General features: G+C 37.3%; 1 protein-coding gene and 1 long non-coding RNA gene across 4 annotated transcripts; both read left to right on the top strand.

Annotated features, from left to right (window-relative positions):
• Positions 1–5,446: 5,446 nt before the first annotated feature.
• Positions 5,447–10,766, top strand: LOC107764199 (uncharacterized). 3 transcript variants are annotated; one of them, XR_012696427.1, is made up of 6 exons: positions 6,686–7,863; positions 8,195–8,261; positions 9,180–9,245; positions 9,877–10,191; positions 10,299–10,379; positions 10,456–10,766. It is a non-coding gene; the product is annotated as an uncharacterized LOC107764199 (long non-coding RNA). The 3 variants fall into 3 exon arrangements; XR_012696425.1 differs by having other exon boundaries at positions 10,299–10,766; XR_012696426.1 differs by lacking the exons at positions 6,686–7,863; positions 8,195–8,261 and adding an exon at positions 5,447–5,710 and having other exon boundaries at positions 10,299–10,766.
• A 1,122-nt stretch (positions 10,767–11,888) lies between these two features.
• LOC107764197 (uncharacterized) lies at positions 11,889–12,815 on the top strand. The gene is made up of 3 exons (XM_075224113.1): positions 11,889–12,456; positions 12,573–12,682; positions 12,798–12,815. Exons 1-3 carry the CDS (start codon positions 11,889–11,891, stop codon positions 12,813–12,815), a joined length of 696 nt encoding a protein of 231 aa, XP_075080214.1.
• Positions 12,816–24,080: the final 11,265 nt, after the last annotated feature.

Genomic DNA, 24,080 nt, shown 5'->3' with positions numbered 1-24,080 from the left:
AAGTCTCCAAAAGCAAATCCGAGCTGAATCGCCTCACGAACAGTTGGGACTAGTACAAAAATTTGCACAAGAAGTGCAGAGTGTAGTATGAGTACAACTGACCCAATATACTCCGTAAGTGTTTGGTCTAACCTCGACGAGGTAGTGACGAGGCTATGACAGGACACCCACGTAAATAAACCTGTGCAGATAACAGTATACGTACAACATAACAATAATTAAAGCTAAACATGTACTATTGGGAATGGAGCTATGAAGGGTGAAAAAAATATGGTAACTACAACAGGGAATGATAACAAGAAACAGTCAATAAAACTTCAACCGGTAAAATGAATAAACATAATAAATAAAACTGCACGACATCACTCTTCGTGTTTTTACTCTCAACCTCACTATAAAACAATAACAAAGTCACGGCATCACCCTTCGTGCTTTTACTCTCAATTTCATCGTAAAACTATGGATATGGCACAATATCAACCTTCATGCATTAACTCTCAAATATGGCACAACATCACCCTTCTTGCATTAAAACTCAAATACAACACATCATCACCCTTCGTGCATTAACACTTAAATACGGCACGACATCATCCTCTGTGCATTAACACTCTCCCTTACCATATAACAATGAACATATAATAATAGGGAGATAGAATAAGCAAGATCAAGTCTTACGTCAATAATGGTTCCACAATACCAATCTCAACTTCAGAAACAATACTTAATTATCACAGATAGCCCATAAATGCGGAAAGAACGATCAATTTAGTAATTAACTAGTCTAAACATGGATATCATGATCAATGAAAATAATAAATTACAAGAAACAAGTCCCACCCGGAAGCTTTAACCCAACAATAACACATAAGTAATCGTCACCTCATATATATGGTGTACCCAAATTTTAAACAAGTAGCAACTAGGCAAACAAGTCCTAATCCCTCAAGTCAAGGTTAACCATGACACTTACCTCGCTCCAAAGATAACCTCAAAACTCAACCACGGATTTGCCTTTCAGACAAGCCTATGAACCAACAAAATCTTGCAAATTATCAACCAAATGGTTCAACATAAGCCTTATAAACTATCCACGAATGCAAAAGATTCAATTTAGGTCATTATTGAAAAAGTCAACAAAAGTCAACTCCCAGGCTCGCTTGATCCAAATTCAAAATTCGGACCAAAACCCGATTACCCATTCACTCCTGAGCCCGGTTATGTGATTTGTTTTGAAATCCGACCTCAATTTGAGGTTTAAATTTCAATTTTACAAAAATCCCTAATTCTTCCCAAACCTCTAATTTCCACCATGAAAATCCTAGATTTTAGGTTGAAATCTTATGAAACGCAATAGAAGATTGAAAGAAAATAGGTTAGAATACATACCAATGAATTAGGGAAGAAGGGTGTTTACCGTGAAAATGGTAATAACAATTAAATTTGATTTTGTGGTTCTAAAAATACATGATCTATTTTTATGCTAGTTGTTAGGCAGTGGATGCTAAGTAAAAGATTAGAAAGCAAGATTATAACTTAGAGGTGATATGATAATCGAACCAAATGGCTGGAGATCGGGGCCTCGAGCTGTCGTATATGAGGCCTCAAGGTCGAGTTGGGTACCCAGCTTGGAATGATCGAAGGAAGGCTAACAGTTATGAGAGCTACGGTGATGGCTCTTTATGATCAATGATGAGCAATAAATGATGAACAATAAATAGAACACAATGAATATAAGCAATAAATGGAAGCAATAAGATCAAGAGAATATATTAGAGAATAGGGAGAATGTTCTTGTTTATTTAATATTGAGTATCAACCCTCTTACAAAATGACAAGGATCTCCTTTATATATGAAGGGGAATACCAACATAGTACAAATGTATTTATTACAAGATATAGGGCTGGTACAGCCATTTAATGTCATGGTACGGGTTTGGACTATCCTAATAGACTCTGTCAGCTTTATTCACATTCCTTGGGAACCTCACACCGATCCACCGGCGCCACTGATTTACCCTGCCTCGAGGTCAACCATTGCTTACGCTACCTCGAAGTAGATTACTAAGAACCCTCGAGGCTAGAGCCTCGAGCTAAGCTTCGAGCCTTCGGGAGGTAGTTTCTTCGAGGCACTTTGGTGACCGTAAAATCGAACCGCTGATTTTTGCCGTATACAAAGGGCTCTTAGGAAAATTGCCTCTAGGGTGTCTAAGTTTGAAAATTTGAAAGAATAAGAGAAATCCCTTCTAACTCAGCTTTTTACCAGGCACAGAAGTCGAAATTGCGACCTGATACGAGAAACCCTTCACAATTGCGAAGGTCCCCCATCTCTACTGCAAATGATTTGTTCGCAAATGCGAATTGTGGTCCTCCGCATTTGCGACCCCTTTGATCGCAAATGCGAACCCTAGCTGACCCACCCCTCTTCGTAAGTGCGAAGATTTTCTTTGCAATTGTGACCCAAGCAGCAAATTAGGTTCTTCGCAATTGTGAACATTAACAGAGACCTGCACCAGAACTGAAGCACACCAGCATTGTTTCTAAGTCTAAACTCACTTCGTGGCCTATCTGAAACTCACCCGAGCCCTCAGGGCTCCAAACCAAACATGCACACGAGTTCAAAAACATCATACAAATTTGCTCGCATGACCAAATTGCCAAAATAACACATAGAACTATGAATTGGACACCAAATCAATAAATTTTCAAGAAAACTTTAGAACTTCTATTTTAACAACCGGACATCCGAATCACGTCAAACCAACTTCGTTTCTCACCAAATTTGACAGAGTAAGTCATAAATATAGTAATGAACTTATATCGAGTTACGAAACCAAAATACGGTCCCGGTACCAACAAAGTCAAATATTTGTCGAACCTTTAGATTCATTAAGCCTTTAAACTTCAAAATTTCGACAAAAAGCGATAACTAGAGCTAGGGATCTCCAAATTTGATTCTGGGCATAAGCCCATATTCCAAATCATGATACAGACCCACCGAGACCGTCAAAACACAAATTCAGATCTGTTTGCTCAAAACGTTGACCAAAGTCAACTCAAATGGATTTAAAAGGCAAATTTTCATACTTTATCAATTTTTAACATAAAAGCCTTCCGAAAAAAGACCTAGATTGCGCATGCAAATTGAGGAAGGTTAAAATGAGGTATTTGAGGTTTCGAAACACGGAATTTAGGTTTAAAACTCTAGATTATCTATCGGGTCATCACAATATTGGAGTTTATTATAGCATTCTTAGCTTGTTCTGAAGTTGCATCAGGAACAAATTTGTATTGTTTGAGAACCTTAATTTAATAGTGTTATGTGATTTTAAAAATTAAAGTATATAAGTTACTCTTTTGTTATTAATGTAAAATTCTTTTTTGGTGTATGACTTGTGGTATCGAAGTTATATGAATGATTGTGGTATTAAATTAGAATTTATTATTTTATTTAGCATCTAAAAGGAAGAAAAAAGCTGATTAATTAGAGATAATTTTCCGACATTTCTAAGTAGGTGTCGCAAGGATGGGTATGAGCCAACATTTCCTTATATGTCGCACCTATAATGAGCTATAACTTAAAATTGGTGACATTCGATAAGAGTCGTAAATAAATGTCATAATTTATTTACCGACATTAATATAAATGTTATTTAATTTAAGCGTCAAATAAACGTCGGCAATTCATTTTGTGACATTTATTTGACTTAATTAAAAACGACATTTAAAAATGCCGTTGTGTCTTAACTTTCTTGTAGTGCATAATATAATGGCACAATTAATTAATTAATTCGTCTTTCGTATACATGGGATGTGATACATGTTATAAAAACTCACTACAAGAAAGTAAGGATACGACGACATTAAATAAATGTCGTATAATGCTGCTTAAATGTCACAAATTCATTTACCGATATTTAATTTATATTTGTATAAAATGTCGTAAATTTTGGGGTATGAAATTTTCCGACATTTATATAAATGTCGGTAAAAAATTTACAACATTTATTTATGACATTTTTTAAAACGTCACTTAAAAATGCTGACATTTAGAATAATGTTGGTAAAAAGATTATGACATTTATTTATAGCTTTTAAAAAATACCCATTATAATTTACGACATTTTGGTAAATGTCACTAAAACTTTTACAACATTTAGGTGAATGTCAAATAAATTAATGACATTTTTTAAAAATCTTTTGAAATGTCACTTTAAAATTTGCATACCAAATTTTCTAAAATAGGAATAATAATATTTTATTTAGTTTTTCGTCGTGAATCAAATATATATTCGATTTATACATTCATAAATGTCTATCTTTATACACAATATAACAAATATGAAAAATAAAATTTCTTTATACGTTGGATTTAAAGAATATACTACCGACATAATAAGGTCTCCTTACAAGTTTGAGTTCAAATCAAATGATATGTTATATCTCAAATAAATGTAATTCTATCTAAATCATAAAAGATATAGTAATTTTAACATGGAACTATGTCAAATTCACTCCTAATCTAAATGAATTCCCTTAAATTCTAGAATAAATTGTGCAACAAGGCTTTATGGATCCATCTTTTCACAAGCCAAGTATTCCTTGCAAAAAATTAATCTACATCCTTCAGAAGTTCTGCAAAGAATCACAAAAAAGGAGAATTACAACTATGTAATAAAACTGAAAAATACCATATGTATTGCATGTTTTACCAAACTTACCCATTTCTTTTTCTTGGTCCCAAGTTTATTAGTTTGATTCTTCTCAATTTTGTTTACCTGAGAAAGAACAAAGGTTACTTTGATAGTTTATAGAATTTAATATTGAGGGTAAATTACAAGATACAATCAACAAGACAAAGCTTATGTAGCCCCAGAATATCGTACACTCCTACAAAAATAGTGTAAGAACTTTAAATTACAAGCAAAAGTCTAGAGGCAACATTAATAGCACCTTTATACTAGATTTCCTTATGTGACAACATTGTAAAAGTTCTTTTGAACTATAAGCTTCACTATTCACAAATCACAAAGATATCATCCAGTATAGACCCATCAATTCTCAAAATGCTAACAAACAAGTGAACATCAATTAAAAAAGTAGCTACAATTAAGCATACTTCAACCAAAGAATGACAGAACTTTCACCAAACCAAACCAAAGCTGAAGATGCAAACTTATTCTCCTATATAAGAAGCACCGTAGGAGCAGGTGAAGCAGCCTGCTCTTCGTCGACATGCCAACTTCAGCCATAATATTTTTGCCCTTGGTTTTTAACATTATTACATCAACTGCCATCACACCATTTTGTAAATACAATAAACTCTTTAGGTATTTTCAAAATTCACTTTTGACCTTTCATTGCTACTTTAGCTCTAAAAGTGACAGGTTTTACATCTTGGGCTGACTCATTATATTTACAAAGCAACACGTAGATTACTTTTGACAGCTGCAAAGTAATTCCGTATAGTACATAAAATTATACACCTACTTATACTCTCCTCTCTAGAACTTCGTTTTTGGATTACCTTAGCTTTTTCTCGGGGAACTTCGAACTTAAGTTGTTGTGTCTGCTCCGTTGAACGATCTTCTTTTCCTATTTTGTTTAGTTTTCCTGTTGAGTTTCTCTGAAGAACACAGCGTTTGCTAATCAGGGGTTATAGCGACTGCTGCTTGAGAAGTTCTTTTTCGAATTTTCTACTTATTTGAAGGTAATTATTATATAGGATGATTTTCTTCTATGGATGGTATTTTGAGTATTACTATGATCTTGGCCAAGGTTACCAAATCAAAAAAAATATACAGTGATTCTCATGTAAGAGTCAAAAGTTTTTTGTAAATCAGCTAATCCATTGTTAATTTATAGTATTCTGATTCTTTTTTGTTTTCTAAAATTAATAGATTCAATTACAGTAATCATCCATGTTTAGTTAATGTTTTTGATCATTTCTTGAATTCTTGATTTAATCCATCTAAAGATTATGTCTTTACATATGCGTTTTTTTATCTTTTCCTTTTTGCTAAGTTTCCCAAGATATGTTTCAGCTTTAGTTACTTAGACTTAGATTGTATCTTTTGATATGCCATTTTCCCCTTTTAGCAGAGCTTTCCAAGTTATTTTTCAGTATTAGTTTACTTAGCTTTTATTTTGGCAATTAGACGTGCCAATAGTTAGTGGTGGCTTTTAAAGGTATAAAATTACTACCAATGTCTTCTCTTCTCTAGGTGTTTGAATAAATTCTTCAATGAATTACCATTTCTATTAAATTTGTTATGCATATTTTTGTCTTCTCTATCTTTTAAGTATTTGTGATTTAGTTTTATCTCTGTTGTTCGAAGGAGTATCATGGTTTTGTTCTCATTTTCGTGGGGCTAAATTATATCATAGCTACTGCTTGGAAGATGATATAGGTCATCTTAGAAAAATCTTGGTTTTTTTTTATCTTTGGATACCAGAGTTCATTCATTCAGTTGGATACCTTTGAAAAGAAAATTGTTAGTTTGACCAACATGGGCATAAGTTGTGGCTTCAAGTGCTAAACCTCTTCTGCTTTTCTTGGAGTAAGAGTGACAATGTGATGGTTCCACGTAATGTTCTTTTAGATTTTTCTTTTCAAGTTCTATAAGCCGTTATTATGTGCTCCAGCTCGAGGACGAGCGCTTGTTTAAGTTGGGGAGGATGTGACGACCCGACCGGTCGTCTCGTGAGTTACCTCCCCGTTTTCCCCATTTCCTATTTCTTTATGCTTCATTATCAGTGTTGGGTGTGAACGAGTTGATTTGGATTGGTTTTAGTAGGAAATGAGACACTTAGTCTCTTTAAGGAAGGTTTGTTTTGGAAAAGTCAACCGGACATTGACTTATGTGTTAGAGGGCTCGGATTTGAATCCGGATGATTCGGTTAGCTTCGGGGATGATTTGTGACTTAGGAGTGTAATCAGAAGTAATTTTGGAGGTCCGGTATAGAATTAGGCTTGAATTGGCGAAGTTAGTATTTTGGCGAATTCCGGTTGATAGGTGAGATTTTGATTCGAGAGTCGGAATGGAATTCCGAGAGTTGTTGTAGCTTCGTTAGGTGATTTGGGATATGTGTACGAAATTTCAGGTCATTCGGACGTAGTTTGGTCGGGTTTTTGATCGAAAGTGTATTTCGGAAGTTTTTAGAAAATTAGGCTTGAATTCGATGAGTTTTGGGTAATTTGATATTGTTTGAGGTATTTTAATGATTGGAAGAGGTTTTAATAATGTTATGAATTATTTTGGCATGTTTGGTCGGGGTCCCATGAGGCTCGGATAAGTTTTGGAAGAGTTTTTGGAAGATTTTTGTCGTTTGAGCATAAGCATGTAATGATCCAAAGGTCCATTTTTAGTTCTAGAGATCAAAATTTTATTTTGAGATTTCCAGAATTTAAATAATGAATTATAGGAGTGATCTGGAAAGTTTGGTCTAATTTCATCAAGCCGCGATTGGGTTTTTTACACGAAACATGAGTTAATTGTTTAACGAGCGAAATGGATATCGCACTGAGCAAACGAGCTCCAAATTGAGTTTCGATTGAAGGACTATGTTTGTATCATTATTTGTGACTCATAGGAACAATAATCATCAAATTCCGAGTTCGTATGATGGAGTTAGAGCCATTTTAGTAAAAAGAAAAGTGCTGCAATTTCTTTGGCTGTTGCTGTATTTTTTTTAGCAGCATGAACAGTAACTGCGCGGGTGAACAGTACTTCCGAAAAATCCTGGGCAGTGAGTTTATAAAACACTTCATCCGCGATTTTGGGTCATTTTTCCTCCATGGTTGATCATTTTGAGAGCTTCTTGGTGGAGATTAAAGAGGGATTCAAGGGGGAACGACTTGAGGTAAGTTTCTTGGACTTAGAACTCGTTTTTATTGTGAATTCCACCTAGAGATTCATGAAATATAAGCCTACAAATCAAGAACTAGGGCTTGAATTTTGAAACCAAACAATTAGGATTTGATGGGTCATTTGAACTCGGATTTGGGAGTTCTTGGGATGTATAGACTCGTGGCGAGACAAGGAATCCGGTGATGTTAATTTTCTGATTTTTCGAGACGTGGAACCGGGGCTCGGGTTTTGTCAAATTCGTGAATTTTGATATTTTTCGATTGCTTTCAATTGGGTATTGTCTCTTTAGCATAATGCGACATATTTGTTGTGATTTTGGGCAGATTAGTCGCACGAGGAGGGTAATTTGAGAGGCAAGGGCATAACGAGCTAGACTTTGACCGTCTTGAGGTGAGTAATTGATGTAAATGATGTCCTGAGGGTTTGAAACCCCAAAATTTCACATCGTAACGCTATATTGAGGTTACTTGCACGCCGGATAACGGGCGTGGGGTAGAGTACCGTTGGGGATTATGACTTGGTCCGTCCCGAGATATGTTTTTACCGTGTTTTCTACCTGAACTAAATTGAGAATCATACTTACTTGGATTTAATTGTTACATTTGGGCTTCTTGCCAATTATTTGAATCCTTCAGGGATTGATATCACTGCTTTCGCATATTTTGCATATCATTTGACCTCAGTCCAAGGTTTTAAATACTGTTTTGCAAACTCAGCCATCATTCTAAGATTTGAAAACTTAAATGATATTTCGGGCTGAGAACTATTGTTTTACAAATGCCCAAGGGGCTTATGATGATTTTTGGACTGAGCATGGATCGGGCTGCGCGCCGCATCACTGTTATATTGATATTGAGGCCGAGAGCCTGGTTGATTACATTGATATTGACGCTGAGAGCCTAGGCGATTATACTGAGATTGATATGAGGCTGAGGGCCTAGATTTGATGCCACGAGATGGCTTGATATTGCGCTTGGGTTGTAGGAGCCCCTTCGGAGTCTGCACACACCCCTAGTGAGCGCCGTCAACGATAAATAAATGGATGGCTCGGGCTGCACACCGCAGTGGGTACTAGAGTGTACCATCATATGCATTGCATTGCACTCATGCATTTATTTTTATCTGTTATACATGTCTCAGTATTTGGTACTCTGACTTAATTGACTTGTTGCTTCACTATTGGTTGTTCTAAACTGCCAGTTATAGTTTACTTTGTATTTTTGTATGATTTCTTATTCTCAGTCTTTATTTATGTTTATTACTCACTGGGTCGGAGTACTCACATTACTCCCTGCACCTTGCGTGCAGATCCAGGTACACCACAGGCTGAGTGAGGATTTGTTTAGCTGAACAACAGTATCCGAGAGTATTGAGGTAGCTGCATGGCATTCATAGCTTTATCTCTCCCCTCTATCTCTATCTTTTATTCCGTATTTTTCCTAGACAGACTTGTTATAGGTGAATATTCTGTATTAGAGGCTCATATTCGTGACACCGGATTCTGTTGGGCTATGATGTGGTATTTTAATTGAACCTCCGCAGATTTTATTATTAATTATACACTTGAATGAAATGACTTAGTAAATTCTCTATGATATTTTATCTATAATCTGAATAAGAATTTAGGATAATGTTGTTGAATGGTCGGGCTTGCCTAGCAGTGTGTTGGGCGCCATCATGACCGGGGTTGGGGTCGTGACACAAATGCATTTTTTTTATAGAACTCTTTCCTACATGTGCATATCAAAGTCTGTAAACGAATCCTAATGTCTTCATTTGTTTTAAGAATGGCTATGAACAATCAAGTGATGATCTTCAAATGCTTTGATTTGGGAGAGGGTGGATCAATAGAGGTTTGATATTAGTTTGTTGTTAGACTAAGTTTACTGGTGTATCAAAATGAGCTGTAGTAATTTCTCATGCATATTTGTTTTCATAATCCGATAATGGTTTGTGCAGAGCAATTTAACAACTTTAACAGAAGTTTCTTCATTTCTTTTGGCAGCGATCAAGTTTAGCTAAAGAGACGTCTAGGCTTGAAAAAACTATTGATTATATATGCCCCCCAAAATAGGGAAGCATCAATGCTCTGAAGAAAGAGGTGTCAAAATAAAACAAAGACACCGTGATATATATAGAGAGAAGTCGGCGGACAGAAGAGAATTAAACTTAATGCAACAACGAATGGTATACCTTCATTCTACCACACATAATCCTATTGGTAATTCCACCGAGGTACCAACTTCTTGCCAATTTAGCAAAGAGCAGATTGAGAATACAGTTGGTGTAAGAGGAGCCTCATCTTCTCTCTTGTACACAAGTTAGTACAGTATTAGTTTTTTAGTTAATAACTTGCTTCTTATATGTGTATGTTTTAATTTATATGTCCATACATCAATTGACTTGTTTTCTCTTTGTCTGTCTTAGCAAATGGGAACTCAGTTGATGCTTCCGTTATTTCTGATAATGGCAGAGATATAGGTAGTAGCTCATGCGCTTTTGAAGTTGGTAAGCCTGGAACAATGGTGTTATTTGTAATTTCTTTTACATATCCAAACTTATGTGATAATTCATTATATATTAGGGTCCACCTCAGAAACGTGCACTGAACAATACAACATTACGTCACATACAACATCATAGAAAGGTTTCTTTTCATCTACCCTTCAAATCATTTTTGTCATTTTTTCTCCTATATTTTCCTTTCCTAAAATTTGAGATATACAGGTCGTAAAAATAGAATATTGGGTCATTGCAACACTAATGAATTGCCTAATAGCTCTTTCAGACTCAAACCTGTATCAAACTATGAATTTTGTAGAGCCAAAAGATTTGAATATGAACCACCGGGATTTTGTTGTGACAATGTTTCAGTGAAATTGATTCACTATGGAATGCCTGCTGAATTGCTAAAGCTTTATTTAGGGAACTCTGAGGAATGTGAATATTTTCGCACTTATGTTAGAATGTATAATAACATGTTCGCATTTACTTCTCTTGGAGTAAATTATGACAGAGATTTAGCAAGAAGAAATCGTGGTATTTATACATTTAGAGTTCAGAAAAAAATGTATCATTTTATAGATGACTTGTGCCATCGAGTCAACCGGCTAAAAATCTACAGCTGTATTTCTACAATACAAATAATGAGGTAGCAAATCGGATGGCATTCTCTGACAAGCTTAATGAATCAGTTATCAGAACTTTGATGGACACATTAAAAATGAACCCATACTGCATTTTCTTGAAATTGTTAACAGATATTTCAGAGTTATCCAACTTTATATTGCGCTTAAGTCTAACTCTGGTTTAGATCAAAGAACATACAACTTACCAACATCGTCAGAAGTAGCAGCAATATGGATAGAAGATGAGAGTAGTTCCAATATTTCTTTACCGTACATTTTCGAATTTATACACATAGTTGTAAGATCCAATTAGTAAATTATTATTACGGCTGTTATGATCCGTTGCAGTATCCATTACTATTTTCTTATGGACAAAACAGATGGCACTGTGGTATTAAAAAGATTATTCAAAAGAACAATACTATTAGTACTTGAATTTACTGTAAACATGAGCAACTTCCGAATGTAGAAAATATGTCCTCAATTGACATGTTTCTTCATATGGAAGCAGAACTTCTGCAAAAAAAAAAGAAACAAAAAAGAAATATTGTATCTTGCTGTGAGTATTATTGCTATAAGATTCAAATGAGGGATGACGAAGAAAATCAAGTTTTACATGCTGGGAGAACGTTTAAACAGTACTCAGTTGATCAATTCATCAAACTTGATACTCAAAGGTTAGATTTATATTCACTTAACCAAGATTTATTTCGAGTTGATGCATTAGCTTCTTAATGTTCTCTGACACGGAGAGAGAGATGCATCAAATATTGGTGAACAAAGTTTTTTTCCTGCGAGTTTTGTAGGAGGTCCTAGAGATATGCATCGAAGATATATGGATGCTATTGCGTTAGTGTAACATTTTGGAAAACCTGATATATTTTTGACAATGACATGTAATCCATCTTGGCCTGAAATAGAAGAACATTTATTGGTAATAGCTGAGGTACAAAATCAGCCTGATTTAGTTAGTCGAGTGTTTAGAGCGAAGGTAGAAGAGATGAAAACAGATATACTAAAGAGAAACATATTTGGTAGAGTTGCAGCTTTTATGTATACTATTGAATTTCAGAAGTGCGGTCTTCCACATGCTCATTTTCTTATCATACTCAACAACAAATATAAATTGTTAACTCCAGAAGCTTATGATAAAATTATTTGTGCCGAATTGCCTGATCGTGATACAAATGATTACTTGTATACACTTGTTACTAAACATATGATGCATGGACCTTGTGGCAACTTAAATCCTAAATGTCCTTATATAGAAAAAAAAGGATATTGTAAGTTTGAATATCCAAAAGAATTTGCTGATCACACATCTAAGGGAAAAGATGGGTATCCAATATATCAAAGACGAAATACAGGCAAAGTTGTAACTACTAGAGGCCAACTTCTTGATAACTCCTGGGTGGTTCCTTACAATCCATATCTATTGAGCAAATTTATTTATCATAGTAATGTTGAAGTTTGTTCCGATATTAAAGTTGTCAAATATCTTTATAAATATATTTGCAAGGAACATGATAAAATTGCTTTTTCATACATGCTGATGATCCAAATATTGAAATAGATGAGATCAAACAATATCAATCTGCTAGATGGGTTTCGCCGCCAGAGGCAACTTGGCGTTTATTTGGTGTTCCCATAAGCGAAATCATCCCAACAGTTTACCATCTTCAGGTACATCTTGAAGGACAACAATTTGTCTCTTTTAAAATCACATAGACCATAAATACAATTGTAAGTAATCCCATGATTAGGAAAACAATGTTGACTGAACTTTTTTGATGAACAGAGAAAACAAAGATGCTAAGAATCTAAAGTTACTTTACAAGGAATTTTCAAAATATTTTGTATGGTCCAAACAATATAGGATGTGGACACGTCGATAACGGGGTACTGTTATTGGACGTATTGTGACATGTCATCCTACAGAGGGGGAGAGATACTATCTTCGATTGTTATTAATGAATATTAGAGGACCAAAATCATATCAACATTTGCTAACTATAAATGGAGTATGTTGCATTACATTTAGAGAAACCGCAGAGAGAAAAGGATTATTACAATGACACAATAACTTGGTTGACTGTATGTCAGAAGCTGTAAGATATCAAATGCATTATAGTTTAAGACGTTTATTTGCTACGTTATTGGTGTATTGTATTCCTGCTAATCCGAAAGAACTTTGGCACAAATTTGAACATTCTATGTCTGAAGACTTTAAGATTACGCCAAATTTGAACAAGAAACAGATTCGTCATATGACTTTAAACAATATTAATGACATTTTGCATTCAATGGGTCATGACATAAGTGAATTTATACTTGTACCTGAAAGAATTTCAGCTTCATCAGCCGCTAAAGAGGCTCAGGATTCTTATTTTGAAAGAAATATAATTCTTAGAGAAGAAGATTTGTTGTTGGAAGCAAAATTGAATAATGAACAACGAGAAGCATATAATATAATTCTTGACAGAATATTTAAAAATAAACCTGGAGCTTTTTTTATAGATGGTCCTGGAGGAACAGGAAAAACTTTTTTGTACCGTGCAATACCTACTGCTATACGATAAAAAAGATTTGTAGCTTTAGCAACAACAACCTCTGGTGTTGCAGGTTCAATTCTTCCCGGAGGACGAACTGCTCATTCCCGTTTTAAAATTCCTATTGATATTGATGGACAATTCTCATATAATATTAGTAAACAAAGTTCGTTTGTATTATTGATACAAGATGCCAAATTAATCGTATGGGATGAAGTATCAATGGCCAAAAAAGAATTGATAGAGGCTTTTGATTTACTATTAAAAGATCTAATGGATACGAAGATACTATTTGGTGGAAAAGTTGTTGTTTTTAGTGGTGATTTCAGAAAAACTCTCCCAGTTGTTCGTAGTGGAAAAAAGGAGGACTTCATACAAGAAAGTTTGCTATGTTCTGACATTTGGAATCAACTCGAAAAATTGCGATTATCAGTAAATATGCGAGCGAGAACAGATTCTGCGTTTTGTGAATATTTGATGAAAATAAGGAGCGGAAAAGAAAAAAACAAATTGGCAAGGTAAGATTGAAATCCCTGATCGTTTCATTATTCATTTATTCGTGAAAAAGAATCGTTGAATCTTTTATTTAGAGTAACTTTGTTACACCTTGTGTATTCGGCGTTATCATGCTGTAAATGGGCTAATTCGATAGGAAGATAATTTCTATGAGATATTTAAATGATGCGATAGTTATACGTTAAGATTGGAAGTCATTTGAGTTGTGATTAAAAATTCGACAAAGATCGCGCAAAAGTTACGGGTTTAAATTTCACTGGAATTTGGATAAAATGTTGATGAGCTTTTCTCTCAATATACTAGGAGTTATGGTGTGTTCTACCTACCGAATCGAAGGTCTATGGGTCTAGTTTCCAACGCAATAAACCGTTTGTTAATACGACTTTGGAGTAGAGAGATATTAACATTTTCGTACAGTGGTGCACAATGTTACGGGAACAGTGTGCCTAGTCGGGTTTAGTCAAAATTTCTTTATTTATGTCAATTTTTAAAACAGAACCCCTGCGTTTTATCCTCTCCAAAACCGAACCAAGAACCTAGAGATTTCCTCTCAAACTCCTCCCATCCATCTAGCCAATCATAACAACAATTTAGTCATCCTCAAGATGGAGAACACCATGGTAGCTTCGGAATCGTGAATTCTTCGGTGATTCACTTTTCATAGCAAGACTCCGCCTTGAAGTAATTTCGAATTTTGAGTAATTCTAGTCACATAAGGTATGATTTAACTTCCTCTTTGATCTTTGTAAACTTCTACCATAAGAATTCCTAAGAAATAGTTGAAACCTCTATAGAAATGTTCTTGATTTTGTTAAGAAACCTCTCTTAATCTGGCTTGATTGTTGGGGATGTTCTATAGGGTTTTACTGTATTGTTTGGATCTGTGAAGACATGGATGGAATCTTGTCGATAAGGAGATGTAGTAAAGTAAAATTTGGTGGTGTGTTGGGGGGAAATTAATCTACAAAAGAGTCTACAAATTCATGGCCACAAGTTTTTCGCGTAAATGTCTAAATGAATTATATAAGCTATGAGCTTGAATTTGATTTTGAATGGTTAGTATTATGTAGGAAATCATTCCTAAGGCTTTCAAGGTCTCGGAAACAGTATATAACTCCATCGACAAGGTATGTAGGGCTTTCGCTATACTTTTCAGCATGACTAGAATTCAAATAAATGTTTATCGAATTGTTTTGTCGGATTCGAGTTATTTCACCTTCAACTTATAAAGATGCTTAGACCTGATCCTTTCTCATAGAGTGTTTACTTCAGAGAATATCTATGAATTTTCGGTTTTCCTTGTTCCTTGTTTAAAAAAAACTAGAGCCTTTTTACTCGTTCTCATTTCGACATTCATATAAGTCATGAATAAGGAACACTTACATCAAAGGTATTCATAATACATAACTCTCATGTTCTTAGTACTTGTTGGCTCGTAGTTGAAAATTAAATATTTTAGCCACAGCCATGATAGTCGGGGAATAATGATGATAGGCCACTTCGACTCTTCTTAGAATACGTCTTTTAAGGTTGGTTTTGCATTGCACCTATATAATTCATGATTTAGTATATGTATGTATTTACTTTCATTACCGAGCCGCACTATAGACGGCCGGTTATGACACATATTGTGTAACCACTGATCAGTTGGGATTACCGAGCTTCACGTGGCCGGGTACGATTCTATCAAGCCTTTATTATGGCCGGGTATGTTATGGCTATTATAGCCCCACAGAGGGATTTATTATTATATAATGTGATATATTATAAGTAGCGATAGTGAACGACGGTTTCACGAGCATACATTTATATCCATGTTGAATTTTAGTTTCCTACCGAGGCTAGTTTCAGAATTCAAATTGTCTCTATGTCTCTTCTCTTGTTAATTACATTTTTCGTGTTACACATGTCGCCCTACATATTCAGTAAATATTTCGTACTGACGCATTTTTATGCGCTGTGTTCATGCCCACAGGTTCGGATAGACAGAGCGGCGTGCCTCCTCATTAGGACCCCCAGGATTAGCGTTGGGTTTCGCACTCCACTTCTTCGGAGTTGCTTACTTTGAGTCCATAGGTACTATTACAGATGTATATGTGTGGTTTTGGGCATGTCAGTGGCTTTGTCTCGTCCTATTGAGATTGTCTTACACTCTTAGAGGCTTGCAGACTAGCGGTCATTGTATATATTTTTCGTATCGCCCTATCGGCCTTCTGGACAGCTGTTATACTGTTGTTGCAGCCTTGTTGGCCTAGTTTATATATATATATATATATATATGTCGTGTTGGGCTCTTCTGCCTGCAGGTTATTATATTTCAAATCATATCTTATGGTTGGTTTGCTCGGGCTTTCGGGCATCGGGTGCCAACCACACCTCCCAAGGTTGGCATGTGACAAACTTGGTATCAGAGTAGGTCAGTCCTAGGGAGTCTGCAAGCCGTGTCTAGTAGGGTCTTGTTTATGGTGTGTTGTGCACCACACTTATAAACATGAGGCTATTGGGAATTTAGGATTATTACTTTCTTCTTGATCTAGATCGTGCAATAGAGCCTAATCATAAGTGTTCATTCCTAATTCTCTTTTTGTTTACCTTCTCAGTGATGCCTAATAATACGAGACGACAAGTGGCTATGAAATTTATTCAGAGGTTGGATGAGGAGGCGGGACAGGGCATAAGTCAACTGCCACCTACTACTGTAGATCAACATTGTCACGACCCAAACTGGAGGGCCATGACTAGCACCCGACCATACTTGTCGAGCACCAACGTATATTTCATCTAACCTTCATTATTATCTTTTAGGGCTGACGAGATCAATATAAATGGTAGACCGTGATCATGGACAACCAGCAATAAAATATGACGGTATGAACATACATAGCAGGGGATGACCAGGCAATCAAGAAACTATATATAAGGTATTAGCTACCACGCTACCATGAAAGACTATATAACAAAAACCAGCCGACAAGGCATACCAAACTACACATGAGTCGACACTTGTCTATGATCCTCTAAATGAACATAAGTGCTGCAACATAGCCGGAACAGGGCCCCGACATACCCATAATGTCTATAACAAAAATGCATACCAAGACCAAGGCAAGTCCGGAGAAGGGATCTCGCCAATCACCGCTGAACTGGACAGCCTACTGTGGTGGGGGAGCTGCACCTGCCTGTCTATCAGGACCTGCAGCACGACATGCAGTGTCCACAAATAAAAGGACATCAGTACGAATAAAGTACTGAGTATGTAAGGCAGGGAACCATAAATACGATCAGTAATGTAACCAAGGATAGAGAATATACAACCTGTAACATCTTAGTACCTCTGAGGGCTACTGACATGAAATGCATGATACATATGTATAAATACATAAACCTTTAAAACATTCTCCTCTGTGGGCATCATCATCATCATATCGTACCCGGCCATAATAGGCTCGGTAAAAAATGTACCCGGCCATCATAAAGCTCGGTAGAATCATACCCGGCCACGTGGAGCTCGGTAAAACCCAACTGATCAGTGGTTGCACAATAGGTGTCGTACCCGGCCAACTATAGCGTGGCTCGGTAGAGTAAAATAGATACATATATATAATGCATGCTCGACTCATGGAATCACATTCTAAACCTTTCGGAGTGACGTAAGGTCAGTATCCTCTGTACACGTTATTAGGACTAACTCTTCACTATGAACCTTATAAGAATCAGGAAGTACCAACAACATTGATAACATAAGAATAAGAGAAGCAACATTAACATCAATCGTTCCATAAGAGGGAAAACAATGTAAGTACTGCTAGCTTCTAAGAGTAGAGTATCTTGGAAGCTCGTTCATTACATTATGTACAATCAGAGTCGTGCAAAAGAAGGAAAGGGATAGCCTCACATACCTTGTATATACTGCCCCAATCTCAAGCTATGCAATTGTCAAAACTCCTTAGTCTACAATAAGAGAAACGATACTATCGTTATCATTTAAGCGTCATAACTATTATGTATCGACCACAACCTATTTTACGATGAAACGGACAGCACCTCCCCTATATATATGACTTCACACCATTCAAAACAGTCACCAAACAGCCCAAACAACATCAATAATAAACATATTGAGCCTCCCAAAATAGTCCACGCACAGCCTAATCACTCCATACATACGACGACCACCGTAGTCGTGTCAAACGACCCGAAAATGTTACGAATAACTATCATCCCACAACCCTACATATATATGGTGTTTCTCCACACCCTTGCTCCTCCAAAACTCCACAAAATAGTAGTAAAATATGCATCCCAACAGCAACGCAAAACAGTCCACAAAACAATAACATTACTACCAAGCCTTTCGAAATATATTTCACAAGTTCTAGCTTCAATGGCTTAGCCGCAACTTGGATAATCTTAAATACATATAGAGTAAGAGGTTCCTTACCTTTATACAGAAAGAACAACTCCAATTTTACCTTAAATTTACATGAAATATCCCTCCAATGCTGCCACAACAATAAAAAAGCGAAACTAGTGATCAATTAGTGTTTTTCGGCACTAGAATCACTTTAAAAGGATTGAAATCACCTAGGATTGATATTAAGAACATGAGGGAGTATTTACAGAACATAAATCCTTTAAAACAACCTCCCACACGAGCTGGAGCGACACAAAAATGAGCAACAACAAGAAGAACAAGAGACTTACTAGCGCCACGGAATTCCCGACACTTGATTTGTGTTGTTTGCCCTTTTTTTGGGTCTTGAATCTTGAGAGAACCTTGAGAGGATGTTACTAGGGTTCTAAGGTCTGAAAATAGTGAGAAGAAATGACTTAAAACGGGTTGTAGGCATCCTATATAGGTCCAAATATCTTAAACCGCCTTTGTGGCCCCCATAGAGAGGTGCTTGGCGCAGTCTCGCAAAAATGTGAATATCTCTTTACTCCGAGATCGTATCGATGAACGGTTTAATGCATTGGAAACTAGACTCATAGATATTAAATTTTGTTGGTAGATCATCCGGTAATTCCTTGTAAATTAGGAGAAAAGATTAGAAATATTTGACCTAATGTTTAAGTAAAATTATGAACCTAAGTTGCGACAACTTTTGTCGACTTTTATTTCATAACTCGTTTAACTTCAAGACTTATGATACAGATATTATATGATTAAAATACCTTAATACATGATCTCTTGAGTGTATTAAGAACTGCTAGATTTACCTGAAAATACGAGTTACAACATCCTTGATTCATTTAACTTCTAATGCTTGTTAATCACCCTTATACACTCTTGTAGCACTTAAGACGAATAGGATTGACTTCTTATCATCTCAAAGATAATTCCTTCTTGGATTTATGTTAACTAATGTATGGAATGAACTAACATATGTGGATATGGGCTGTAACACCCTCCCCCTCTTAGGAACATTCGTCCTCGAATGTAAGGGTTCATGGGGAGTTTAAATCATCGTGGATTCCAATGAAAATTTCCGATCAATTTTCCCCTATAAAATGGTCACTAGCAAAACTTGCAAGCAATTAAGCCCAACATATGGCTTCACAAGGCTACACAAAGCATTATGCATATTTACATTATCTACATATCACCATTTTGTATTAAGGAGGAGTATTCTCAAATTATTGCTTACCTCATAGAGTCGTTTCACCTTCCAATGTATCCTGTCTTCCACCAGCATCCTTGTTATCTTCATTCTGGAATAGGTAAGGGTATTTAGACTTCATCTCCTCTTCTGCTTCCCATGTCATTTCTTCCATATTTTTGTTCCTCCACAATACTTTGACGGAAGCTACATTTTTTGTTCTCAGCTTGCGGACTTGTCGATCTAATATCGCCACTAGCACTTCTTCATATGATAGGTCCTCTGTAACTTGTACATCTTTGATAGGGATGACTCGAGAAGTGTCTCCAATACATTTCCTCAACATAAATACATGGAATACCGGGTGGACAAATTCCAATTCGGATGGAAATTCTAACTCATAAGCAACCTGTCCAATTCGTCGAAGAATTTTATACGGCCCGATATACCTTGGACTCAGCTTACCTTTCTTCCCAAGACGCAAAATACCCTTCATTGGTGAGATCCTCAGGAAAACCCAATCACCAACCTCAAACTCTAGATCACTACGTCGGACATCAGAATAATATTTTTGCCTGCTATGTGCCGTCCTCAATCGCTCCTGTATCACTTTCACCTTCTTAATAGCTTGGTGAATCTAATCTGGCCCATATAATTCTGTTTCACTGACTTCGAACCATCCAAATGGTGATCTACATCTTCTCCCGTATAGTGCCTCGTATGGGGCCATTTTAATACTGGAATGGTAGCTATTATTGTAGGCGAATTCTATGAGTGGAAGATGGTCATCCCAATTTCCCTTAAAATCTAGAAAACATGATCATAGCATATCTTCCAGTGTCTAAATGGTACGTTCAGCCTGTCCGTCAGTCTGCGGATGAAATGCAGTGCTGAGATTTACTTGTGTGCCTAAACCCTTCTGGAAAGACCTCCAAAAGTTAGTTGTAAATTGAGCTCCTCGGTCTGATATAATAGATACTGGCATACCATGAAGCCTAACAATCTCCTTGATGTACAACTTGGCATAATCTTCAGCCGTGTAAGTTGTCTTAACTGGCAGAAAATGGGCACATTTTGTAAGTCGATCAATTATCATCCAGATGGAGTCAAACTTATGATAAGAGCGAGGTAATCCAATAATGAAGTCCATATTAATCACCTCCCATTTCCAGGTCGGAATCTCTATATTCTGAAGCAATCTACCGGGTTTCTGATGTTCTATCTTTACTTGTTGACAATTGGGACACTGGGCTACAAATTCTGCAATAGACTTCTTCATGTTATCCTACCGATACTGCTCCTTGACATCATGATACATCTTTGTCGAGCCGGGATGGATGGAATATCGGGATCGATGGATCTCATTCATAATCTTCTCTCGCAACCCTGCCACATTAGGCACACATAATCGACCCTGGTATCTCAGTGCCCCATCTCTTCCGATCTCAAAAGCCATACTTTTACACTGTTGAATGCTCTCTCTTAATCGTACTAAGATAGGAACTTCATATTGTCGTGCTTTTACCTCGGCTACCAAAGATGATTTTGATGTATTCTGTACAGTAACACCTCTGTCATCAGAGTCTAACAATCTGATTCTCATATTGGCTAGCTGATGAAGCTCTTTAGTCAACCCCCATCTACCTGCCTCAATATGTACTAAGCTTCTTATTGATTTACGGCTGAGAGCATCTGCCACAATATTGGCTTTACCGGGATGATACAATATCTCGACGTCGTAGTCTTTCAGTAATTCAAGCCACCTACGCTGCCTCAAATTCAACTCTTTCTACTTGAAGATGTATTGTAAACTCTTGTGATCTGTGTAGATTTCAACGTGGACGCCGTATAAGTAGTGCCGCCATATCTTCAAAGCATATATTACTGTAGCCAATTCCAAATCATGGGTTGGATAATTCTTTTCATGCTTCTTCAATGTCTTGATGCATAAGCAATCACCTTCCCACGCTGCATCAATCCGCACCCCAAACCTATACCTGAGGCATCACAATATACCGCATAACCTTCTGTTCCTTCAGGAAGAGTGAGCACTGGTGCAGATGTCAATCGATTCTTCAGCTCCTGAAAACTACGTTCACAAGTGTCAGACCACTGGAACTTGGTAGCTTTCTGTGTTAACTTAGTCAATGGTGATGATATAGAGGAAAACCCTTCCACAAACCGCCTATAATATCTTGCTAGCCCTAGGAAGCTGCGGACTTCTGATGGTGTTGTAGGTCTCGGCCAATTCTTTACTGCATCGATCTTCTGAGTGTCGACACTAATACCCTCATCAGATATCACATGGCCAAGGAATGCTACTGAGTTCAGTCAGAATTCACATTTGGAGAGCTTAGCATATAACTTACGATCCTGAAGCGTCTATAATACTATCCGCAAGTGGCCCGCATGTTCCGCCTCCGAACGAGAATACACTAGAATGTCATCAATGAATACAATCACAAACACATCAAGATAGGGCCTGAATATAGTATTCATGAGATCCATAAAAGCTGCTGGGGCATTTGTTAGCCTGAACGACATCACCAAGAACTCAAAGTGCCCATATCTTGTCCGGAAGGCCGTCTTTGGAATATCCTTCTCCTTAACCCTCACCTGATGATACCCTGAACGTAAATCAATCTTGGAGAAATACTTGGCACCCTGGAGTTGGTCAAACAGGTCATCAATTCTTGGAAGTGGATACTTGTTCTTTATAGTAAACTTATTCAATTGTCGATAGTCGATACACATCTGTAACGACCCGTCTTTCTTCCGTACGAATAGGATTGGCGCACCCCAAGGTGAAGTGTTAGGCCTAATGAAGCCCTTATCCAGCAAGTCCTTCAACTGCACCTTCAACTCTCGCAACTCTGCCGGGGCCATTCCGTATGGAGGGATAGAGATCAATTGAGTGTCAGGCAACACATCAATGCTAAACTCAATCTCCCTTTCAGGAGGAAGGCCTGGGAGTTCATCTGGGAAAACATCTGGAAATTTGTTGACCACGGGGATTGATTGTAGAGTAGGCGGCTTTGCCTCCGCATCCCTAACGTGAACGAGATGATAAATGTAACCTTTTGAGATCATTTTCCTTGCCTTAAGATAGGAAATAAACCTACCTTTCGGTGTAGCAATGTTCCCTTTCCATTCAATGACGGGTTCACCCGGAACTTGGAACCTAACCATCTTCGTACGACAATCAACATTTGCATAGCATGAGGCCAACCAGTCCATTCCCATTATCACATCAAAATCAACCATTTCTAACTCAAATAAATTTGCCGAGGTTTGACGACTACAAATCATCACAGTGCAACCTCTATATACCCTTCTAGCAATCACAGAATCTCCTATCGGATTAGATACCGCAAGGGGTTTACTTATCAATTCAGGTTCAATGCCAAACTTATTAGCCACAAAGGGTGTAACATATGATAATGTAGATCCCGTATCAATCAGTGCATATACATCATAAGAAAACACAGATATAATACCTGTAACAACATCTGGAGACGACTCGAGATCCTATCGACCTACTAGAGCATAGGTTCGATTTTGAGCACCACTCAAACTCGGCACTGCACCTCTACACCTACCACGACCTGTCGACTGCTGAAAACCCCGTGCTGGAGGTCGAACTGATGAGGAAGAACCAGACACAGATCCAGTCGGCTGAGCCATACCATCAACTCCTCTGTTAGGACAATCCCGCATCATTTGGCTAGGCTGTCCGCACGAATAGCACGCATCAGAACCTCGACGGCATAGTCCAAAGTGGGCCTTGCCGCACTGATCACAATGTGGTGTTGGGGGTCTCATCTAACTAGTATCCCTGTGATGTTTCGAGCCAGATGCCCGCGAACTCTAACCTGGACCAGAATAGGATCGATTATATCGAGGCCTCTGAAACTATGGAGGAGCACTAGCTACAAGTGGCGCCGAACTCCTCGAAAACTGTGGCCTGACGCTGCCTCTGAAGTCATCAAAATACCCTGCAAATCTCGCCCTCTTATGTTGGCCCCTATCCTGCTCCCTAACTGCCCTCTGCTGGCGCTTACGATCCTCTAGGGTCTGGGCATAAGCTTGAATATGGGAAATATCCATGCCCTCCACCAAGGAGGCTATCGTACACTCATTTATCAGATGTGGTCCCAACCCATTCACGAATATATGCACCCTATCACTAATCTCGGCCACCATATGGGGAGCATACCTTGCCAAAGAATCAAACTGCATACTGTACTCTCGCACACTCATATTACCTTGTCTAAGGTTCAAGAACTTATCAGCTCTAGCTCGTCTTATCCCAACTGGAAAGTAGTGACGAAGAAAGGCCTCAGAAAATTCCTTCCACACAGCTGGAGGAGCGTTCGGACCCCTGGATCTCTCCCAACTATCATACCAGAGAACCGC

This window comes from Nicotiana tabacum, chromosome 11, assembly GCF_000715075.1.
Source record: "Nicotiana tabacum cultivar K326 chromosome 11, ASM71507v2, whole genome shotgun sequence".
Taxonomy (NCBI): Eukaryota; Viridiplantae; Streptophyta; class Magnoliopsida; order Solanales; family Solanaceae; genus Nicotiana; species Nicotiana tabacum.
This window is presented reverse-complemented; position numbering and strand designations above follow the sequence as displayed.

Excerpts from the sequence above, each read along its gene's own strand:
- LOC107764197 (XM_075224113.1), top strand. The coding sequence starts at position 11,889 with ATGACATGTAATCCATCTTGGCCTGAAATAGAAGAACATTTATTGGTA. Across the intron at positions 12,457-12,572 it reads GAGCAAATTTATTTATCATA|ATGAGATCAAACAATATCAA; the intron begins GTAATGTTGAAG and ends ATATTGAAATAG.